The sequence below is a fragment of the Pithys albifrons genome, chromosome 7 (assembly GCF_047495875.1).
Source record: "Pithys albifrons albifrons isolate INPA30051 chromosome 7, PitAlb_v1, whole genome shotgun sequence".
In the NCBI taxonomy this organism is placed as follows: Eukaryota; Metazoa; Chordata; class Aves; order Passeriformes; family Thamnophilidae; genus Pithys; species Pithys albifrons.
This window is the reverse complement of record NC_092464.1, coordinates 48,272,736-48,292,833: the sequence shown is the minus strand read 5'-3', so window position 1 is coordinate 48,292,833 and position 20,098 is coordinate 48,272,736. Positions and strand designations below refer to the sequence as shown.

At 39.7% G+C, this 20,098-nt stretch overlaps 1 protein-coding gene across 2 annotated transcripts; it reads right to left on the bottom strand.

Annotated features, from left to right (window-relative positions):
* Window positions 1-4,644: 4,644 nt before the first annotated feature.
* On the bottom strand, window positions 4,645-19,568 carry LOC139674355 (probable G-protein coupled receptor 141). 2 transcript variants are annotated; one of them, XM_071560580.1, is made up of 3 exons: window positions 19,371-19,568; window positions 9,406-9,593; window positions 4,645-6,624 (listed from the first exon to the last, which is right to left on the bottom strand). In XM_071560580.1, the coding sequence occupies exon 3, from the start codon at window positions 6,619-6,621 to the stop codon at window positions 5,677-5,679; it is 945 nt and encodes a 314-aa protein (XP_071416681.1). In that variant the 5' UTR covers window positions 6,622-6,624; window positions 9,406-9,593; window positions 19,371-19,568; the 3' UTR covers window positions 4,645-5,676. The 2 variants fall into 2 exon arrangements, with proteins under 2 accessions (XP_071416681.1, XP_071416679.1); XM_071560578.1 differs by lacking the exon at window positions 19,371-19,568 and adding an exon at window positions 11,957-12,085.
* Window positions 19,569-20,098: the final 530 nt, after the last annotated feature.

Below are 20,098 nucleotides of genomic sequence, written 5' to 3'. Positions count from 1 at the left end.
TTTCTTCTCCAAGGATTCAAGGCTGTTCCTCCATACAATTTCCCATTAATGCAGATACAGTCTGTTCTTTCTTATTTTCTCTCATGTTTTTGTAATCACCTGACTAGTGAAGCCTCTGTGAGGTCTCACAGCTGCTGAGGAAGTGCACTGGGAAGACAAAGTCCTATGGGCAACTTACATGTCTTTGTTAGAGATCATGGTGCCAGCATTCCACCAGTGTATGCCTTCCCCCTCAGCCAGTGGCAGGTTGTTGTTTCTCTGTACTGCAGAATTCTAAAGCAGATGTGAGGCTGTGAGTTCTTTTCCATGAGTCTCCTTTCCTTAGCGTGCATCTCCTGCTGCGCAAAAGTCAGTCTTGCTTCCTACAGGTTCAGATGAAGCATTTGGAGGTGCTATTAAATTTCTGTGCCAGCATGTGTCTGCCTCTACTGTTAGCATTGGGCATATGTCCCTTCCTGACCCTGACCTTGCTATGCATGAGGTTGCCTGTGGGTTTGATAACTGAGCTCCCCGTTGGTTGTGTGATGTTCTTCCCAGCAATGGTCCTGGCACCATTTCCATTAACAAGGCCTGAGTCCAGAGGGCCTACTTGTCTGAAATTCAACAAAGGCAAGTGCAGGGTCCAGCACCTGATGAAAAATAACCTCCTCTACCAGTATGGGTTGAGCTGCTGGAAAGCAGTTCTGCAGAGAAGGACCTGGGGGCCCTGGTGGACAACAAGCTGTCCATGAGCCAGCAATGTGCCCTTGTGGACAAGAACAATGGTATCCTCGGGTGCAGAGCAAGAGCATTGCCAGCGGGTCAAGGGAGCTGGTCTTGCACCTCTGCTCAGCCTTGGTGAGGCATATCTGGAGTGTTGTGTCCAGTTCTGGGCTCCTCAGTACAAGAGAGATGTGGAGCTCCTGGAATGCATTCATCAGAGGGCTATGAAGATGAGCATTTCTGCTGCTCTACTGGAGCATCTGAGAATCTCCCTTAGGAGAAAATGCTGAGAGAGCTGGGCTTTTTCAGCCCCAATAAGAGATGACTGAGAGGGGCCCTCATCAATGACTGTAAGTATCTGAAGGGAGGGTGTCAAGGAGATGGACCCAGACTTTTCTTGGTGGTGCCAAGGAATAGGACAAGAGGTAAAAGGCAGAAACTGATGCACAGGAAGTTCCACATGAATATAAGCAAGGACTTCTTTACTGTGTGGGTGACCAAGCACTGGAGCAGATTACTCAGGGAGGTTGTGGTGTCTCTGTCACTAGAGATATTCAAGAACCTTCTGGATGCAATCCTGTGCCACATGCTCTGGGATGACCCTGCTTGAGCAGGGAGGTTAGACCTGATGACTCACTGTAGTTCCTTTCAAACTTAGCCATTCTGTGATCCTGTGTTTCCAAGTCTCATATGGATGGCACACAATGAGGGCAGAGCTACCATAGCTGATGAGTAAAACCAGTTGGATGCTCTCAAACTGGAGGCATTACTGGGAGAGGTATTACTGAGAGGTGGAGAAGTTACTGGTTGAAGGTGAAAACAGCAAGCCAGCCTGTCTGCTGCCTCACCAGAAAAAAAAAGGACTATACATTACTAAGAGCTAGGCTACAGGGAATGGACACTGAATATTATCTTTACTGCTTTTTCTCTATTCAGCAAAAATCTGTTTAAGCAGCTGTTTGCAATGGGAAAATTACCTTCCTGAGTACCAGAAACCTTAGTTTGAATTTTCTGAGATTTCTGTCTGGGAAGTCAAGCTGGTGTTTTTTAATGACTGCTTGACTTTTGAAACCAGTCTTTGCTTCCAATCAAGTCCTAGCCATAGGGTTTACTTACAGGGAAAATGTACACAAAGTTCCATTTCTCTGAAAACAGCATAAATTAGTGACTTTATGGGTCAGAAATGTCCAACCCTACAGTATTAAGATTTCTGTTCAGGAACTGCTGCCTCTGCTGCCTTCAGGGGTTGTCTTGCTCATCTCTCTCCATCCTGGAGAAAGGATCAAGTGCCTGAAACCCTCCAAATCCCTTTCTTGGCCTGCAGGAGTGGAGGTCCCATCACCCTCAGCCAGCACCTTTAGTCTAAGACATCTGGGTTCTTGGAAATACATGGAAATGGAAATATCAGGTGACACAGACCCATGTAATACTGCCTGGAAAGAAAAGACCTGGATCCTAAGAGGAATTAGACAAGTCAGATTACAGACTGATAAATGCCTCAAATCAGCATTGCTGCAGAAAGAGGTCTTGCTGTATTTAACCTTTCCTTGACTTGATTTTCCATGACTCCCTAGTGAGCTGGAGAGGGAACTGATGGAGCTGAAAGATAATCATCAGATGAATGCCAACCCTATGGAAAGAGTGATGCAGGAGTGGGAAGGAGGAGTGATTGAGGGCAGGTTTGCTCCCATTAGTGAGGGCTTTTTTTTCAATAAGCAGCATAAAATGAAGACTGGAGGTAAGTCTAATATACCCTTGCTGCTCTGTGGCATAAAGATGCTGATATTCTGCTCTCCTATCCTCATCCCCTGTCACATTCTCCAGGTCTTCTCTATGTCCTTCTTTAACACCATTTTTGTGTTCTCATGTGGCTGTTTTTTAGCCCAGAACTATTCTCTGTGACCCAGTCAGAAAAATCAGGGTCTCCTTCAGGACTGAGGTACCTGTGACCAAGCAGGTGATGGTAATGGAAATTTCCCTTCCTCTAGAGGTTGCCTCCCATATCTCAACAGTTTTCCATTGCTGCCTTTGCCAGCCCTGGTCACAAGAGCCATTTGGCTGTTTTGGATGCTGCTCTGGCTTTGTCTACACTTTCATTTTCAGGAGTTATTCAGACTATTCTCCTCTGTAGCATTGCTTGGTAGCACTTCTGCCTCTCTTCAGCTGTCCCAGGGAAAACAAGCAGGGGGTGTGGGAGAGATCAAGAACCCGGTGAAAGGCAAAGCAGGGGAAGATTAGAGGGTGCAGCAACTTTTCCTCTTTGAAAGCCCTGTCAGCACTATTGCAGGAAGCATCACCTTTGTCACCACCTGGCAGGTCAATTTCTGACAGACTTAGAGAGATTTCATGCTCTCAGGGTGGAGGCAGGCTTTCTCTGCCAGACATCATCTCTCACAAAGCAAAGTAAGTAGTAGATGTAAAGTTTGCATTGACAAAACTATAAAAATGTGACTTGATGCTGGATAATATCACCAATTTAAATTGTGAAATTACAACCCACTAATCTGCTCATTATCATGCTGAGTTAGTATCAACATTATTGGCATCAATTTTTATTTGGGGAAAAAAACCACTAGTACTTTTCATGATGCTATGGTGCAAATTATTGCCCATGTGTGCATTTTTTCCAAGTATTAAACAAATTCTGATTTTATCACACAGGCAAGATTAGTTGGGCTGCATGGTCAGGAGGTACTGTTTGTGAACATTTGTTTCCTTTTTTGAAAGTCTTTCCAAATTCAGACACAAAATACTTTTAATTTATATGTATTTTTTCAGGAAGAACTTTATTTTTTGAGCACATAGTCACTGTGTTTAACAACTTTATTATGATAGAAGTGTTATAATATAGTGTTACAGAGTTATGCAGTGTCTACAGAACACATGCAAGGCATTTCTTTAACCAACCACATTATTGTGGGAAGAAACAAAAATGTTATGCCATGTTCCATCTTCTCCACCCATAAGGAGAAAATGATGCATTTGTAGCTTTAAAGTAAATCTTGATTTGAGCAGTTTATTGCTTTCTTAATGACACACAGTTAACTAGTAGTGAACTACACATTGAAGTTGACTCCTTCCATGTTATGAAAGTCTCTGCAGTTCCCTGATGACTTTTTAATCTGGCTAGTAGTTGTCTTTCTCTCTTACCATCATCCTTTGGGAGCAAAAGCCTTCTCAGGCAGATTTTTCTCAGATCTACACACACTGTGAACTCTCACATTCCTTTCTTAACAGATGTCAGGATCCAGGCTGTTTGCCAAGGCTGAGCCATGGGAGAAGCTCCACATCTCACTTGTGTTATGAGCTTCAGTGATTTCCAGCTTCCAGTGTTATATAGCATGACTCATACTCTGCACTGAAAATACCTTTTTATGATCAAATATACCAACAAATATTGAAGTTATCTTGATCTTCATGAAGCAAGAAGAAAGACTATGGAAGAGATGGGTTCCTATAAAGTAACTGTCTTGGTGAGACCGAGACCAATGAGCATGGTGTGAGATTGTGCGGCTACAGCAAGACCAATCCATTGTTATTTGATTGTTGTCTCATGTGGAAGAGATGTTGAAGGCAAAGCAGAAAGGAATGGAAAGAATCACAAATATGAAAAGGTGGACTTCAACAGCATCCTAAGGAGAGACTGTCATGGAAATTGATCAGCTGACAACCTCTAATTTGACAAATGATTACATCATTATCCCAGTGACTCTAGATGAAAAAATGTGACCTTATGCAGATGGTAAGAAAGATATATTAGCCATTGATGCCTTGGATTATTCAAGTCAGAGATTTATATTCTTTTTTGGGGGATAGGTGAAAAGCAGCTGAGCTATGAAAGCCTGAATGTCTTTCACAGAATTATTTTGCTGAATTTTTCATCTTTTTTAATAAAATTCAATTCTGTCTTCAGAGACAGCAACTGACAATGCCTTGCTGAGATATAAGCTCTTTAGCTATACTAAGTCTATTAGCTTTTTCCATCCCTCCAATCCAACCAGTAACATTTTCATTCATTCTACCAGTACAAAGCAAAAAATTTATAGAATTTATTTGAAGCTAAAGATACTGTGAGTAACTAGTTATAAATTTCAGAACTACATAAAATTAACATAAGATTAAAAACAAGCATTGCTACCTTGGATATCTAAAATATTTGACTTTTTAAGAGAAGACAACTGCTGCTTGAATGATTGAAGTAAAATTATCCTCACTGTAAAATATTTTTCTTTTAAAGGGAACAATTCTATAAATAATAATACAGGCTTTTGTTTGAACTTGCAATGTTCATTTCAGTAGCAATGTGAAATCTTTGTTAGACACATTTTTGTAGTGTGGGAAAGAGAACAAAACTCTTTTCTGCTAAAGTGATACCATCTTCAAAAGGTGATTTTGAAAAAATATTTTAAGAAATAACTATTTATTGCTGGTTCATTTTTAAATAGTTTAATAGTTCAATTCACTTAGAAAGTTACACTTTTCTTTACAGTAAAGGAACAGACCTACTCAGGAGGTTCCATAGTTTCCCTGATGTTTTATGCGAACTTGTGCATGGGAAAATTACATAGCTCTTTAAGTTTCAAAAATCTAAATTTTAGTCCATAAAATACTGCTTTTCCTATTTGTGTTTCTACTCTGCAGATTCTCAAGTCTCATTCTAGTGCCTTTGACTTCATAAACTTTAATGTAAAAATTAAAAGTCAGAAAAGCCCATGATCTTTCTTCCCTCTTCTCCAGGTGCATCCACAACTCACTGTGCATCATCCTCAGGAAATTCCTGAGGTCACCTTCCAGTACCAGCTGAGGCATTGGAGGCATTTCAGCCTATTCCATCAGGGAGCTGGTGTGCAGAGCCCTGTGTGAGTGTGTTGCACTGTTTCCAGGGACCAGACTTGCCTAGAAGAGGGTTTGTCATGCCTATCCGTCACCGTCCTCTCCCAGTTCTGGGTCTGCATATGCTGCAGGAGGCTGACACTAGCAGCAAGGCAACCTGCTGCGGAGCATCTCCACCTTCTGCTTGAAGAAGCGGTTTCCACTCAGCACGAATGACAGCAGGTCCAGACAGCTCAGGGCACTCAGGCTCAAAAAGACCTCATTGTAGCTTTCTAACTGGACAAAATCCCTCATGTACTCCATGTAGTAGGCCCTAAAGAGGTGATAGGGAAGGAAGCAGATTATAATGACCAAGATGAAAATCAAATTTTTCACCTGGGCCCAGAACTCTTGGTGTGACCAGAGGGACGTGGAAAGTTTTCTTTTCACTTTTACTAGGATGAAAATCTGCAGGCCCAAGAGGACACAAGAAATGCAGGCGACAGCTATCATCATGACATAGTTCAGGGCTTTCACGCTCTCCTGTTGTAGTTCTTCTTGGAATTTGAAGCATGATGCATCATTGTATGAGCCTGAGCGTCCATACTGGAGGACAAAGGGCGGCACCACAAAGACCATGACAAAGACCCACACGGCAGCACTTGCTGTAATCGCATGCAGCTTCCTGTAAAACTCCACTTTGTCCTTCCATTGAAAGAAGACGAGCCACCGGATCACCAGTGTGATCACATAAAATACAAAGGTCAGGTACATGTGGATGTGCACCATTGCACTCACCACTTTGCAAAGTGGCATCTTGAATACCCACTTCTTGTGGGCATAATAGTGGATGCGGAAGGGCATCGTGAAGAGGAGGAGGCTGTGTACAACAACCAGGTTAATGATGGCAGTAGTGGTCACAGACAGTGTGTTCATCTTGACCAGCACAAATGACATGGTGATGGACCCAATGGCACCTCCAGCAAAGGCAACTGAGTAGACAGTAATCAGTATGGTAGTCATGGTGCTGGTGTGAATGAAAGCCGAGGAGGAGTCACTGCTGTTCCCAGTCTCATTAGTCATGTTTCTAAAATCTTCCTTGTACATATTCTAGAAATGAAAGAATACAGAAAGACTAAGATAAAGGAGGAATGAGAGGGCCTACCTAAAAAGCCAGTAAGATTTTTCACCTGGCTCTTGCCCAAGCAATAATCCTGAAATATCACAGATGGTGCCAGTACTGTAACAGTACAGTAGGTGTAACCACCTCCCTCTTCCTAGAGAAAAACAGAAGAGAAGGTTGGGCAGAGAAGCTGCTCAGTCATCAAGACATTGCTAGCCATACACTTAAAAACAAGCATGAGTCAAAAACCTGTGGAAAGAAAAGTTCCTTAGAGAAATTACATGATTGTGATGGGTTTGTTATTAGTTCTTTGCTCTTCTGAGCATTTGCATGCTTTTACAGCGAAGATCAGAGATCTTGTTTGAGTTCTGCTACTCATTCATCAATTTGTTTATTTGCAATACAAATCTGTCCTTCCCAGAGCCACATAACAACCATATGTTGCTCTATCAAAGCCACAAATTTTGTTTGTTACCGAGAGCTAAGTTTTGCATACATTCCTTCTCCCTGGACAGTTTATCTAATTAAGGGATTAAACACTGTGGATACCCAGACTCCATGGAGATCCTGCTCACATCCTGCTAGACCAAGTAGCGTGGACAGTGCTGTCCTGGTGCTCAGGGCCATTTCCCATCTTACATTACTGGGTGTTACAAAATAGGATGTTAGAAAACATTGGGAAAGAACATCCTGGGTAAGTGTAAATCAACCTGCCTGGCCTGAGCAGAGGCTGGATGCAAGTGAGTAGCAAGTTTAATAAGTATGCTACTTATTTTTAATATGATTGTTTCGCAGAGATTACATGTACTTCTTATAATTCTAAATGCAGCTTATTATAGGATTTTTAAGTACTACAAGATCATATGGAAGGAGAAGAATTCAGGTAGGGTGTTTTCATGTTGAAGCATGTTTGCATCTATGGAAATGTCTAAAAGATGTTTTCTGAACAGTCACAGAAAACAAGCAGGGAAAACTAAACAGTGCTGGGCTCTGTATTATCCCAGTTATACTGCTACCTGAACTGTAATTTAAAACTGACTCTGGTATGTCATTCATTTCACCAGTGAATCCCACAACAAAAGAGGGTATTTTCTCTTAATTGAGTTTTTGTAATTTTTCATTTAATACTTCAATGCTTTTAACTTCAGAAAGTAGTTCCTTGATCTCTTTGGTGGTGTCTCAGCTTCTTTTCTTTTCTTTTTTTTTTTGGAAGCACATATTGCCAAATGTTGGGAGGGGAAAAAACTTTTTAAGCAGTCCTCTGCTTTTGTGGAAAAGAGGAGATGCCTATACAGTTTTAAGAACTGGTTTTGCTCTTGGTGGGGAATGAAGATCTGTCATGCACCTCAGATGTTTTGTGTTGTTTCTTAGCAATATTTCCAAGCACTTACCTTGCAGTAATCAAGATCTCTTCACACAGTGAAGAGTTGGTTATTCTATAGCTGTCTCAATGTATCTAAGGCTCCAGATATTTCATTATAATCAATATAAATACAACTGCTGTATCTCAAATTGATATGCTGGTTGTTGGCATTACTGACTTTTTTGTTTGATCCTATATTTTAGAGATAAGTGGACAACTCCTTCCATTGCATTAGGAGAGGTACAGTGGGTTGCTAGGAAAGAACTTTTTCTCAAAGCCACTGCAGATTGTCACACTGCAGGTCTTGCATCAGAAACTGTGCAAGTTCCTACCAGTTCTGTTCTCATTTCTGAGATGTTGCATTTCAGCCTCACCATGCAAGTCAGGAGGGATTAGCAGTACCGCTTCAGATTAAAGCTTAACAACTTGGAGAAAAGCATGAAAAGATGTCTCTAAAAAGTGACATTATCATACTATTTTCATTTAAAATACACATTTAAAGTTTAAAAGTTTTAAAAGTGCCACAGCCCTAAAGGCAACATGCCAGAAATGTGGGTTGGTGTGAGCAGCCCCAGGAGCGAAACTGCACTTGGAGAGGAAGTACCTCATGGTCACCGTTTGGAGCCTGACAGTGAAACCTGAACTGAAGGCAGTAAGAACAGATAAGCACAAGTCAGGTAACTGATATTTTCCTCTGACATTCCAGTTAAGGGGACAGCAAGAGATCTGTTTCTCTCTGTAAATAAGCAACTGAGACACTGAAATGCAGATTCCTCCAGAGTTTTGGGGTCATTGTTAAATCCCTATGTAGTAAGATTCTGAAGCAGTGTCATTTTCATTAATCTTCAAAAAAAACTACCCTTCTGCTGGCAGCTATGATAGGAGATTACCAGCTCGCCAGGAGTACACCCATCCCACTGAAACATCATTGTGTGATGAATACAGAGTATAGCTCAACACAGGGTGTGTTTCACAGAGGAAATGCTGCTTTCTGGTGAAATTAGGTTTCCTGTTGTAATGACATTCATAAAGCTATAACCTACTGACCTGAAATACAACTAACAAGTTCTTTTGCCAGAATTTAGCAGGAGGCACATGTAACGAGAATTAATGTTGGTCTTACAGGAATGATGGTTGAATGACATAAGACTCTATACTAAACCCCACCAGAAACATGAGCTACAGAAGTTTCCAAGAGCTGGAGAACATCTCACAGCAGAGGAGGAACAACACAGGAGACCACTGAGAGTGGTATCAAACTGTCCAAGAACTGGTCTTCCCCTATGCTACTTAGCCCCTTGCCAATGTCAGTTGGTGTAAGGTCTTGCTGGCTGTAACAGAACTTCAGTACTGAATCCAGCTTGCTTAAAACTAGTTTTTAAAAGTAATCTGATAATTATCTTACATTTTATAGAGGTGTTGCACCCTGTTCAAGGAGTTACAGTTCAGTCTCGTCCCTTCTTGCCTTGTCCCCACACACCACTGCCCCAAACAATGTCTGAAGCACCAAGGAGCTGTGTCAGGAGGGTACTTTGCAGATTTGTCTCAGCCGGGTACATTGTCCTCACACATGCTAATTTTAGCTCTTGACATCTGTAAGAACAGAAGGAACATAGAAAGCGTTTATTTCCTTGCACATCCAAAGGCAGAGAGTTTCTCAAGGAGCTGTTTTTGTTTCTGTGCCTTCCTAACCCCTCTAGCAACTGCCAGTTCAGTGATATTGCTCAAGTCTTGGAGCAAGGTCTGGTCTGTGTTGTCTCATCACCTGGCTAAACTTCTGCTGGACATGTGCCTTGAACAGCCATGAGGTAATGGTAGGCACAATTTTGTTGGAGTGTCACAGCAGTTGCTGGTGCCAAGGCCTTAGGGACAATTGCAAAAATAGCTCTGTTTTAGCCTGACAAAGGAGGTAGGTTACCAAGAGGCCAGAGTCTGGGTTCTTTCAGAAATATGATCAGAATAAAGATTTTATGCATTCAAGATTCATCAGTTGTCAGTGTGGATAAGGCCATCACACTCATTTCTTGTGACTGTCTGTTCAGCACAGTCTACAAGACTTCCCTGAACAGCTTTCTCCAGGCCAAACAAGTGATTATGCTCCATCCCTGGCAGTGTTCAAGGCCAGCTGGGATAGGACTTTGAGCAACCTAGTCTAGTGAAAGGTGTCCCTTCCCATGGCAGGGCAGTTGGAACTAATGATCTTTAAGGTCTTTTTCATCCCAAACCATTGTGTGATTCTATGATTTATAAAAACCATTTGACCTGTCAAAATTTTTGAGTAAAAAATATTCATTCCAACCTTCAGGAATTTGTTTCTCTTTTATCTTACTGTTATTTATCCTATTATTAGAAAAAAAAGATGAACCATATTTCTGGACTGAATTTGTACGATTTTAGCTTTCAGGTATTATATGTGCTTCTGGTTCTCTCTCTAGATTTAAAAATGCTTTGTCAAATTTTGAATTCCCCTATAGATACCTGGAGATAAGTAGAGATAAGAGACAGATATTTATTCTCTTGATTCCAGTCATATCTGTGGCTCCTCAATGAACTGCCATTAAGCTCTTATTTGGTTTTTAGATGAACAATTTTTCAGTGGTTAAATACATGTTTCTAGTTTGTACCTGATTTAGCAATCCAGATCAGCCTGTCACTGGCTTGTTCCCTTCACTGAATGCCCTTTTCCCAACCAGGTCCATGAGTCACCATTATGTTACATCAACATTATATCAACTTGCTAAAAAAACACCCCTCATTTGTCAGAAATGATGATACTCTTACAATCTCTGCCAAACAGTGAGCTCTACTCTGTATAACAAGTGTTTGCAAAATGTATCGCCCCATACACGTCTGCTGAGTGACTGGCAGCTTCACACGGATTTTCATGTGTTCTGACAGTTGGGTTCTGCAGAAGAAGCATTTGAAGCCTACATGCACCCAACTGAGAAGTTTCATTTGAATTCAAAGGGGAAAAATGTTAAATTCAAAGGAAAGATTTCTACTTTTGACAGACTTAATAAAATTGAAAAATGAGTGTTTGTCAGAACTGACATTTCTGCACTGCACTAGACTAGGCTAAAGAAAGTGAGAAATATAATTTTTATTTTTAAACAGAACTCTGTTTAAAATCTGCATTTGTTTCGCAGATATCCTCATTTAGCCTCAGCAACAGTTTCTGGGCATTATAATTGCATTTTAATTTTCTCTAATTCCATGTTGTGTTATGGTAACGGAGGCTATGCCACAAGTATAATTACAGAATTCTTTTTATTTCAAAATAGCCACACACACCTGAAGTTTAAAGTATAAGAATCTCCTTAGTGGGAAATACTAAAAATTTTTTTCAAAAATTAATTATGAAGAGCATGTTTGCATTTAGACATTGATTTCTTTGCAAATAACTTTTAGTGATTCCTCTAACTTATTCTGTACCTCATTGACTGATTTCTTGTAGGCTGTTGTCAACATACTGATACTTTGTAGTTTAAATTCAGTCTATTGAAGAGCAAATGGAATGGAAAAACATATTGACTTAGTCATCTTTCTTTGGAGATTTTTGCTATTTTTGCACAAAAAAATGAAAGCCACAAAATCTTCCTAAAATTCATTTACCTCCCTAGCTGTATCTTAACATAAAGGACAAACCCTTCTGGTCTTTATGGAGACTGGATGATAACAAACACACATAAAGATGGGTGAAAACAAAATGCACTGCCTCCCAGTTTTAGAAGGCAGTGTAGAAGTACAGAGTAGCAATATTAAAGCAGAATGAAGCAATGTTTTCCTGTACTAGGAAATTACAAAGCACAAAGAGAAAGCTGTTGTGCAGAAAAGCTTTAAAATGTTTTCAAAATAAAGGAAATAGACAATGGATCATTTTCTTCTCCTAAAGTTGCAAACATTCTTTTAAAAGCTTTGCAAACCAAGGTTTTTTTTTAAATTCTGTGTATACTTACAAATACGTTTTTCTTCACTCTTCAAGTGTTCTTTACTTGGATCTTCATTTTATGTAAGCGCTAAGAACAAAAAGCAAACGACCTGATATTTGAAAGAGTCATTGCCTTACTTCCTTCTCTGAGCCTGTGGCAAAACTATAACCTTGACGCTCAACAATGTGAGTGCAAGGCTCCCCACAAGCACACAGCCTTGGGAAGACTTTTAGTTGCATCACAGAACTACTTCTTAGCCATAAAAGGCCTTCAAACCTCCCATTTCTGGACAGTCATATTCTACTGCTGCCTAAAATGATAAAGCATACACAGAGATGTGAGTCCCACAGGTTACAAGGATACTTGTTTGGACATGTTATTCTCCAGAGTGGAGGGGATGATTTTGAGAGTGTTTTAAGAAAACAGGGCGGGACAAAAGCAAAATAGGATCTGGATTGTAACTGATTAAATGTGGGTTAGGATGTGGTTAGAGACACCAAAGCATAAGGGATAAAATAAAGCTCACCCTACGGCCAAGCACCAATGTCTCAGCCCTGATTTCTGCCAAGATTTTAGCTCATTATCTGTATCCTAGTGCATGGTGCCATTGCTACACCTGTACAGTGCTAATCAAAGAAAACCAGGGTATATTATTAAATAGAGATTAGCCCTGCCAGTATCAAAGGCTCATCAGTGGTGATGGTTGCTGTGTGGTGTGTGTAGTAAAAGATGTCTTACTGCAGGACTGAGTGTCTGTGAGGAGCCTGTGCAAGGTCAGTTTTGCCCACCTGCAGGCTCATTGCATTTCTGTCAGAACAAACCATTATGTTTGAGTATAATTGTTTTGAAAGCAATGGTGTTGGCACACAATGTTTACTTATATTCTTACACAAGAATTTTTAACTGACTACACCCTGTTGCTTCACATTTGCTGAAAAAACACAAGAGAAGTGCTGTTCTGTGGTACTTCACAACAGGCTGGCGTGTGATGGAGATTGTCTTTTTGCATTTTGCAATTTTAATGATGGCTGACAGCTAAAAAATTGTTCAGATAATATTAAAAAAGTGATCATAATAATCCTTAGCTCTTACCTAGCTCCTTTCTGCACCTAATCTCAAAATTCTGCTACAGGGCATTACATACTACTGTCCTTGTGCTACAGCTGAAAAGCTGAAAACTCTGTGGCAAAGCCAGATCTAAAACTAAAATATCCTTAAATCAAGACCTGTACCTTTTCAAGTCAGTCATGTTGTCTTGTTCTAGAATGAATATATCCCAACCATAAGTGGAAAGAAAGCTAAGGTACCTTAAAGACCTTCAGGTAGTATCAGTATGTGGGTTTTTAAGTTATATAGTATTTTTGATACATATAATAAGTTAATACACAGCTAAATGTAAACTAAACCAGATGTTAATATGTCTAATATTGACATATATTGTTGCTGTAATAAAATATAATAATCACATAACATACAAGTTCTATAATTTTGTTGATAAATAACAATTTTTTTTCCTCAAGCAGTTATCACAAATGGAGTTTTCCACTGACTCCTTTCTATATGTTTGCAGTTGGTAAACCTTCAATCCTTTAATCCAGGATTAAACCAGAGTATGGTCTGGAACAGACACCCTCATTATCTTTGTTGGTCTTTAATTTGTAGTTAGTGTCAAGTTCTAGAGAGGTATAGGATGCTTAATACACACAATTGCAATTAATTTTCTCTGCTAAATTGATGGACTTTTGGTCAAGATTTAGTAACAGAAAGTGTAACCTATTCCAGACTTGTATGTTCAAATTTTCAACAGCAACATACTGAGCTGGTGGCAGAATGTGATCATTTTAGAGCATCACGAGTTGAATTTAAACACAGATGCTAAAAATGCATGTATTTTGTAGGTTTTGAGTTATTGCTGGTGGGTTTAGCAATACCCTAAAAATCTAGAGGTGTAATAGTGGGTTTGCACAGTACCATTGTATCACCTGGATTTGACTAGCACATAGTTTGAGTTTGCATTGTAACAACAGTTTCATGGGCCAAGGTTGCTTACTAATAGATGAGAGTCTGGGCCAGATTTCAAGGACTACTTGTCCTGAGATCTGATTACCATCAAGGTATCTTTACTCTGAATTATGTGAAAGGTCCTTGAGAAAAGACAGCTGTCTCCTTTATGCTTAGCCATAATACATGCTGTTTGTGACTTTTCAGCTATTCTGAACTTAAGAGTTGGTGCAGAAGAACCATGGCAACACAGGTGTTTTGTTTTTCTGCATTTATTGTGCCAGGACTCAAGGCTTTGGAGTGCTAATTCAAAAGCAGACTATACAGGGTGGTAGGAGACATGCAGGTGTGGTGGTTGAATCCTCTGGAAAACTACTCCTCCCATTCCCTTTTGCAGGTGACAGCAAAAAAATAGCATTCACCTGAACACCTTAAGTTCACTGTGGGCAACCTGACTCTTAGTTAGGTGTGGGTAAAGCTTGACTGGTAAACCCAAAAACACTGAACTGATGAGGATAATGGAGAGTGAGGGAGAGCATAATTCACTATATTTTGTGCTCCTTACAGAAAGCCCAAATCTGCTCAGAGTCCCTAGTAGTGTCAGCTATGGACCTGATCCTATTATGTAAAACTGGCTAATGAGTTACTAAGTTGTTATTGTGACAAGTTATTTGCAATTTATTATTAAGTAATAGATGAGCTAGCAATACGTAGAACTGCAAGTCAGTATGTAATTAGAGCAAGTAACTTTTAGCTGTTATCAAAAAATCATATTTTTTACTCCTATTTATGGCATGCCTTACTATTTCAATCAGCAAAATAGAAATATATTAATTATCTACAAAAGGGAAAACATTCAGTATCAATCCCAGCTAAAAGCATTTTGTAGATAGTAGGTTTCTTAAAATGTCTCTATCTGGGTTTTGAAGTGGTTGAGATTTGTGGCTGTCACCCAGGCAGTGCAAGGTGTTCTGTGAGTGAAAAACACTGCCTGTGACACATCAGAAAGAATATTTTGGAAAAGTATAGGGAGGAAAATGTGACTTGCAATTCCTTGTTTCACACACTTTTGCACAACAGAGATATAAATTCAAGCTCCTCTGAAAAGTGAAGATACATCTGGCAGCTTCCTCCTAGTTTCTTTTTCTAACTTAGAGGGGAAAATACTTTGAAATTTACTGTCCATGGGCATTGTTACTGAAAATAATTTCATTTTAAAGTACCTGAGGCAAAATGTTGTGGAGAAAGTCTGTTTCTCCTTCAGTCTGTTTCAGTAGCTTTTCCTCCCATAGAAATGTCAAATTGCACCTCATTCCATGTTGAAGTATACCATATCAATAGAACCACCTCAAATTTCTACCAGAATGCAAATCTTTCAACAAAAAGGTACTGAAAACAACCCAAAACCTAAGTCCATATCAAAATCTGCTGTATTTCTTCTTTGGTAATGTGTGTTGGAGAGATCTCAGATCTAGAAAGCAACTTTTTTAACACTAATAGCACAGGTAATTTGCTCAATTTTCCCCATACCTCCTTCTCTTTTCTACTGGACTCTGCTTTGGCTTAGTGTTTATCACTGTGGACAAGAGGAGGAATCAGAAATCAGTAGAAAAAGTATCTGTCAAGACTACATGAACCTTTTTGAGAAGCTGCCCTACTTATGCTTAACTGTTGCACATTTCTAGCAGTTTATCATCAACTTTAGTATTACCTTGTTTCTGCAGGATTTTACTAGTTCATATATTTCACAAACCAGTAGGTTTTTCAGGGGATATGTTTTCATCAGGAATCCAGAACAGCAATTCACTGATTATGGGAGCTTTTTCTCACCAGGGTGAAAAAAAATGGAGGGGGAGCTGATTGACAAGGAGATGCATTACTCCTGCCATAAGGATGACATTAGACTGCAGAGAATGAAATTATATCTGAGGCACCATGCTGATTCTTTATGCATATATGCCTTTCCAAAAGAAAAAAATCCTTCCCTTCACCTTGAAAAGACAATGCTCATCCTAAAATTTGTTTGAACTGCATGCTAGCCTCTCACTAATTGCCTGCTGAGGTAGGCAGTGTGTCATAAAGAAGAATATATTTTTAAAAAAGAGTACAGCACAAGTCTATTGCTACTCACTCTCAAAATTTTTACCACAATTCCTCACAAGATTTTATTTTCAGATTGTTTATTTCATTTGATTTCTTATTGCAGAGGTAATGCAAACACTATCAGCAGAGGCACGGAAAAATCATTTTGCTAATGATCACCTTCATGCTGAAGATACTCATACAGATATTTATGAAATTTAGTATGCTAAAATGTGTTCTGTGTAAGCAGAGGAAAAAAATCTCCCTGCATTAATCTAAGAGTGTCTGCCTAGGAAGAGTATGAAAAGCAAAGCTTGGTGCCAGTACTGATCAATTGATAATGAAGAAGCTTTCCTACCATAGCATAAGCACAATGAAAAACACGTAACTTTGCTACTGCAGGTGGGTTAGAGGGGAATTCAGAGTTCCTCCTATCTCTCTTAGAAATGAGGAAATTACTGCAAGGGAATTGCTCCACACTGCATTCATAAACCACACGGGTTTGCAAAAGCCCTTCCTGATCAGCACAGCTAAAGACTGTGTGATGGAGTGAGGTGCTGTATGCATGCAAGTACTCTGTTACATCAAATTGTTTGGGCTGAATTGGTTTGTTTTGCTGTTAAATCTGGGGGTTTCCATTCTGAGCAAAAGATAAGCATTTGTGTTAAAGTAAGATCTTCAGTGCCTTTACCAAAGTGTGAATCCAATTATGTTAGCAAGAAGCTCATTACTGATGCATTTTTTAAGACTTTTGCCTGTTTGAAGTTGAGCTGAAATACCTAAGGATGCAGCTAAACACTCCAGCCAGGACCAGCTGTAGAAACACCTATGGTAAGCACTGCTGTTTTGGGCTGTGGGGAGAATACCCACACCTGCCTTTTGTTCCACCATCCTTTTAATGCACTTTCCATTAGCTCCTCTCCTCATCTTGTTGATACAGAAGACCACAGAATATCTTGAGACATGCTGCTTGTGGACATAAAGCTGTTTTTTCCAGTCCAGATATGTTTATTTGGTTTTGGAGTGCCCTGTACTCTGATGTTTACTGGTTCCCTATTCTTGGTTGGTCTTTTTATAGACCTCTCTATAAAAAATAGAACTGCAAACAATAAATCATCAAAGAGCTTTTCTTTCTAACTTCCTTCTTCTCATTTCTTTCAGGCTATTTGATGCTATGTACATCTTCCTTATCACTGGAAAGCATAAGTGCCCAATACTTTATATCATTATTCACTATAATTCTTATAAGCATTTCTAGCTCAAGACAAACTGATTGGACATTCCTGTATGATATTATGAGCCCTGCATGATATATGTGTAGGTGTAAAAAGAAAAAAAAAAGCAAAATCCACATGGAATCAGTGAAGGATGGTGGAGGGACGACCCAAAAAGCACAAATGGAACTTGGTACAACAGTGAATGGTGTAGGAGACATGCTGTGCAGATATGAGCTCTGGTCCCAAAGCAAAATAGCGATGTGACGTTTAGCTTCTTAACAGGATTTGTTAGATTAGTTGTAGTACCATGCCTCTTTAGCCCCATTGCTTCTGGTTCTCAAGTTATCACATTAAGCACTAATTTGAATACATCTTCACAGAAAAGATAACCCCAAAATAGCTTTCTTTGATATCAGTGATGCTAAGAGCTGTATGAGAATGCAGTTAATGTGTTTAATTGTGCTACTGAAATGGAAATGAGAAGGATCAACTCACAAAGGAGAGAGTTCCATTGCTACTTTTCTTTTCTCTCTGCATCATCAAATCAGGATCATCACTGAAAGTGATTCAATGATTTCTACAGCCCTCATGGTGATAGATGCCACCATTTACTGCTAAGTATTTTCAGCACAATCTAAAATGCAGATAAAGCAATGCCTATTTTGTATTCTGTCCAGATCTTCCTTATTTCTCTTACTTTGGCTAAAACTCTTTTCCCCTTAATTTCACCTCAAAAGAAAGTTTTCAATCTGATCAGTGAGCTGACAATAAAATAAGGAATTCTGTATCAAAAGATATCTCCACTTAATTTTCAGATTCAGTTTCCCCTATACAAGTTAGTGGGTTTGTGAGCTCATTCCATTCCCACACCTAAGATTATCCTCACATTAACTCAATTTCAGATGTGTAACAGAGATCACTTCTAGGTTAGGAAGAAGCTCATTAGACTGGTGAGAAATTCCAGCATTATATTTGTTATGCTTATTTCTGAAATACTTTTTCCGAAATACTTTTTCCTTGGACTTTTTTTGTTTCAGATTCAGAAGCAGCCTGCACACATTGTTTTAGGAGTAAATAGTAGCATTCATGCAGCCTTTCTGTATGGCATTGGCATTGCGAGTCTGAGATACGTGTGCAGTTCAGAACACAATGCTCTGTAGAAATATCTAAGCTAGCTTTAAATAGGTAGTTGGTGAGACACTCCCTCTAGTCAAATTTATTTCAGGTTGCCAGGCTTAGAGGCTTCAGCACTTCAATCAGCTCCTCCAGAGCTGGTTTTCATACCTCTGCAGGATACTGCAGAAAGTTGTGTGCACATCCCAGTCTGTTTCTTGTGATTGTTGAATCTTAAAAACATTCAGGTCAGCAGGGACCTCTAAAGATTTTACAACCAAACTTCCCGATGAAAGCAGGACTATAAACTGAGTTATCCATGGTCACATCAAACTGAGCCTTGAATATTTCTCGCAGAGGAGATTCTGCTGCTCTGAATTTTTCAGTGTCTGTTTTGGACAAGGAAGACAGAATTTGGACACAGCACCCCAGGTGTGGCCAAACAGGTGGTAAGTGGAGTGGAATAGTCACACCTTTGACCTGCTGGCTGTAGTGTTTGCCCTGCTGACTGGACTCTTACTGATGACAAAGTTGCATTTCATTGTTGAGCTGTAGAAGTGTCTGAGAGCATCAGGGATGGTGTATAAAAGCACCAAAGTGAAGGCAGACCTGACAACACTTGATGAGGAGGATTTGTGATGCTCAGAATCTGAGTTGATTCTGAATAATTTACTCATCATGAAAGACTATCAAAGCCTATGACAAAGCCAGTAGAAGCACTATGGAAATTTCCTTCTTACTCTTTGTTGAAATATTGTCAAAACCAATAACACTTATCTTTCTGGTTTACATTTTCTTTTAATAAATCAAATTTCAGAAAGGATTATGGGAGTGTGGATGTTATTGTTAAAGGAGCGCAGGGTCCCTTTCTGCAGCATTGACTCCCAAAATATACTTAACTACCTTCTACTTTCTGTCCATCGATTTCACAAAATCTGACATTCACAACTGCTGCAGTGGACTAAAAACCCTTAGCACTTTTAAATTCCATTCTGTCATGTTTCCTCCCAGCTTTGTTTTACGCTTACCTCTCACCAGTAACTGTTAAGCTTCATCCAGATCTGCAGCCTTGTCACTAGAGTTTAATAATATTTCCCTTCTTCTTCCCAAGGTGAAGGGTAAAATATTCCTTTCTGCATGTCTGTCTTCAGTACCTCTGCTGAGGACCTTTGCAGAACTTAACTCACCACTCTCTGTCAGCAGAGCAGGAGACCAGCCTTGCTCTGTGACTTGCAAAACTCACAGACTTTTCAGAGAAATATTGTTGAGGAACTGCAACTGCAATACAGTTCTGTCTTCTTCCTGAAGTGTCACCCTTCATTTGTAAACCACAAACAGCCAACAAACGTGATTGGACCAATTGTTATCATGCCACTGATCAAGTTTATTGATGTGGATGTGTTTGGGGGTTTTATTTGTTCTTGATCTGTTCAATAGGTGGTAAATATTTCCAGTTATTGCAAAATGTATCTGCTTGCAAGTGGTTCTATGTGCAAAAAAGAGGACTAATCACACTGAAGGTGACTATCACATGTGGGAGTATGTGATTGTAGTCATGTGTGTGGATGTATAGTTATAGGTGTTTCAGTACTGTGGTACTAAGGCCACTCAGACTCTCAGCAGCATTTGCTCAGTTGCTCAGCTAACTCTTGAGAGGTGAATACATTGATCTGAGAGCCCTTTCAGGACCTTTCCTGATGATATAGTGGTAAAACATAAACTGGTAGCAGTCCAGAAGTTGGGCAGCCTGCAAGGC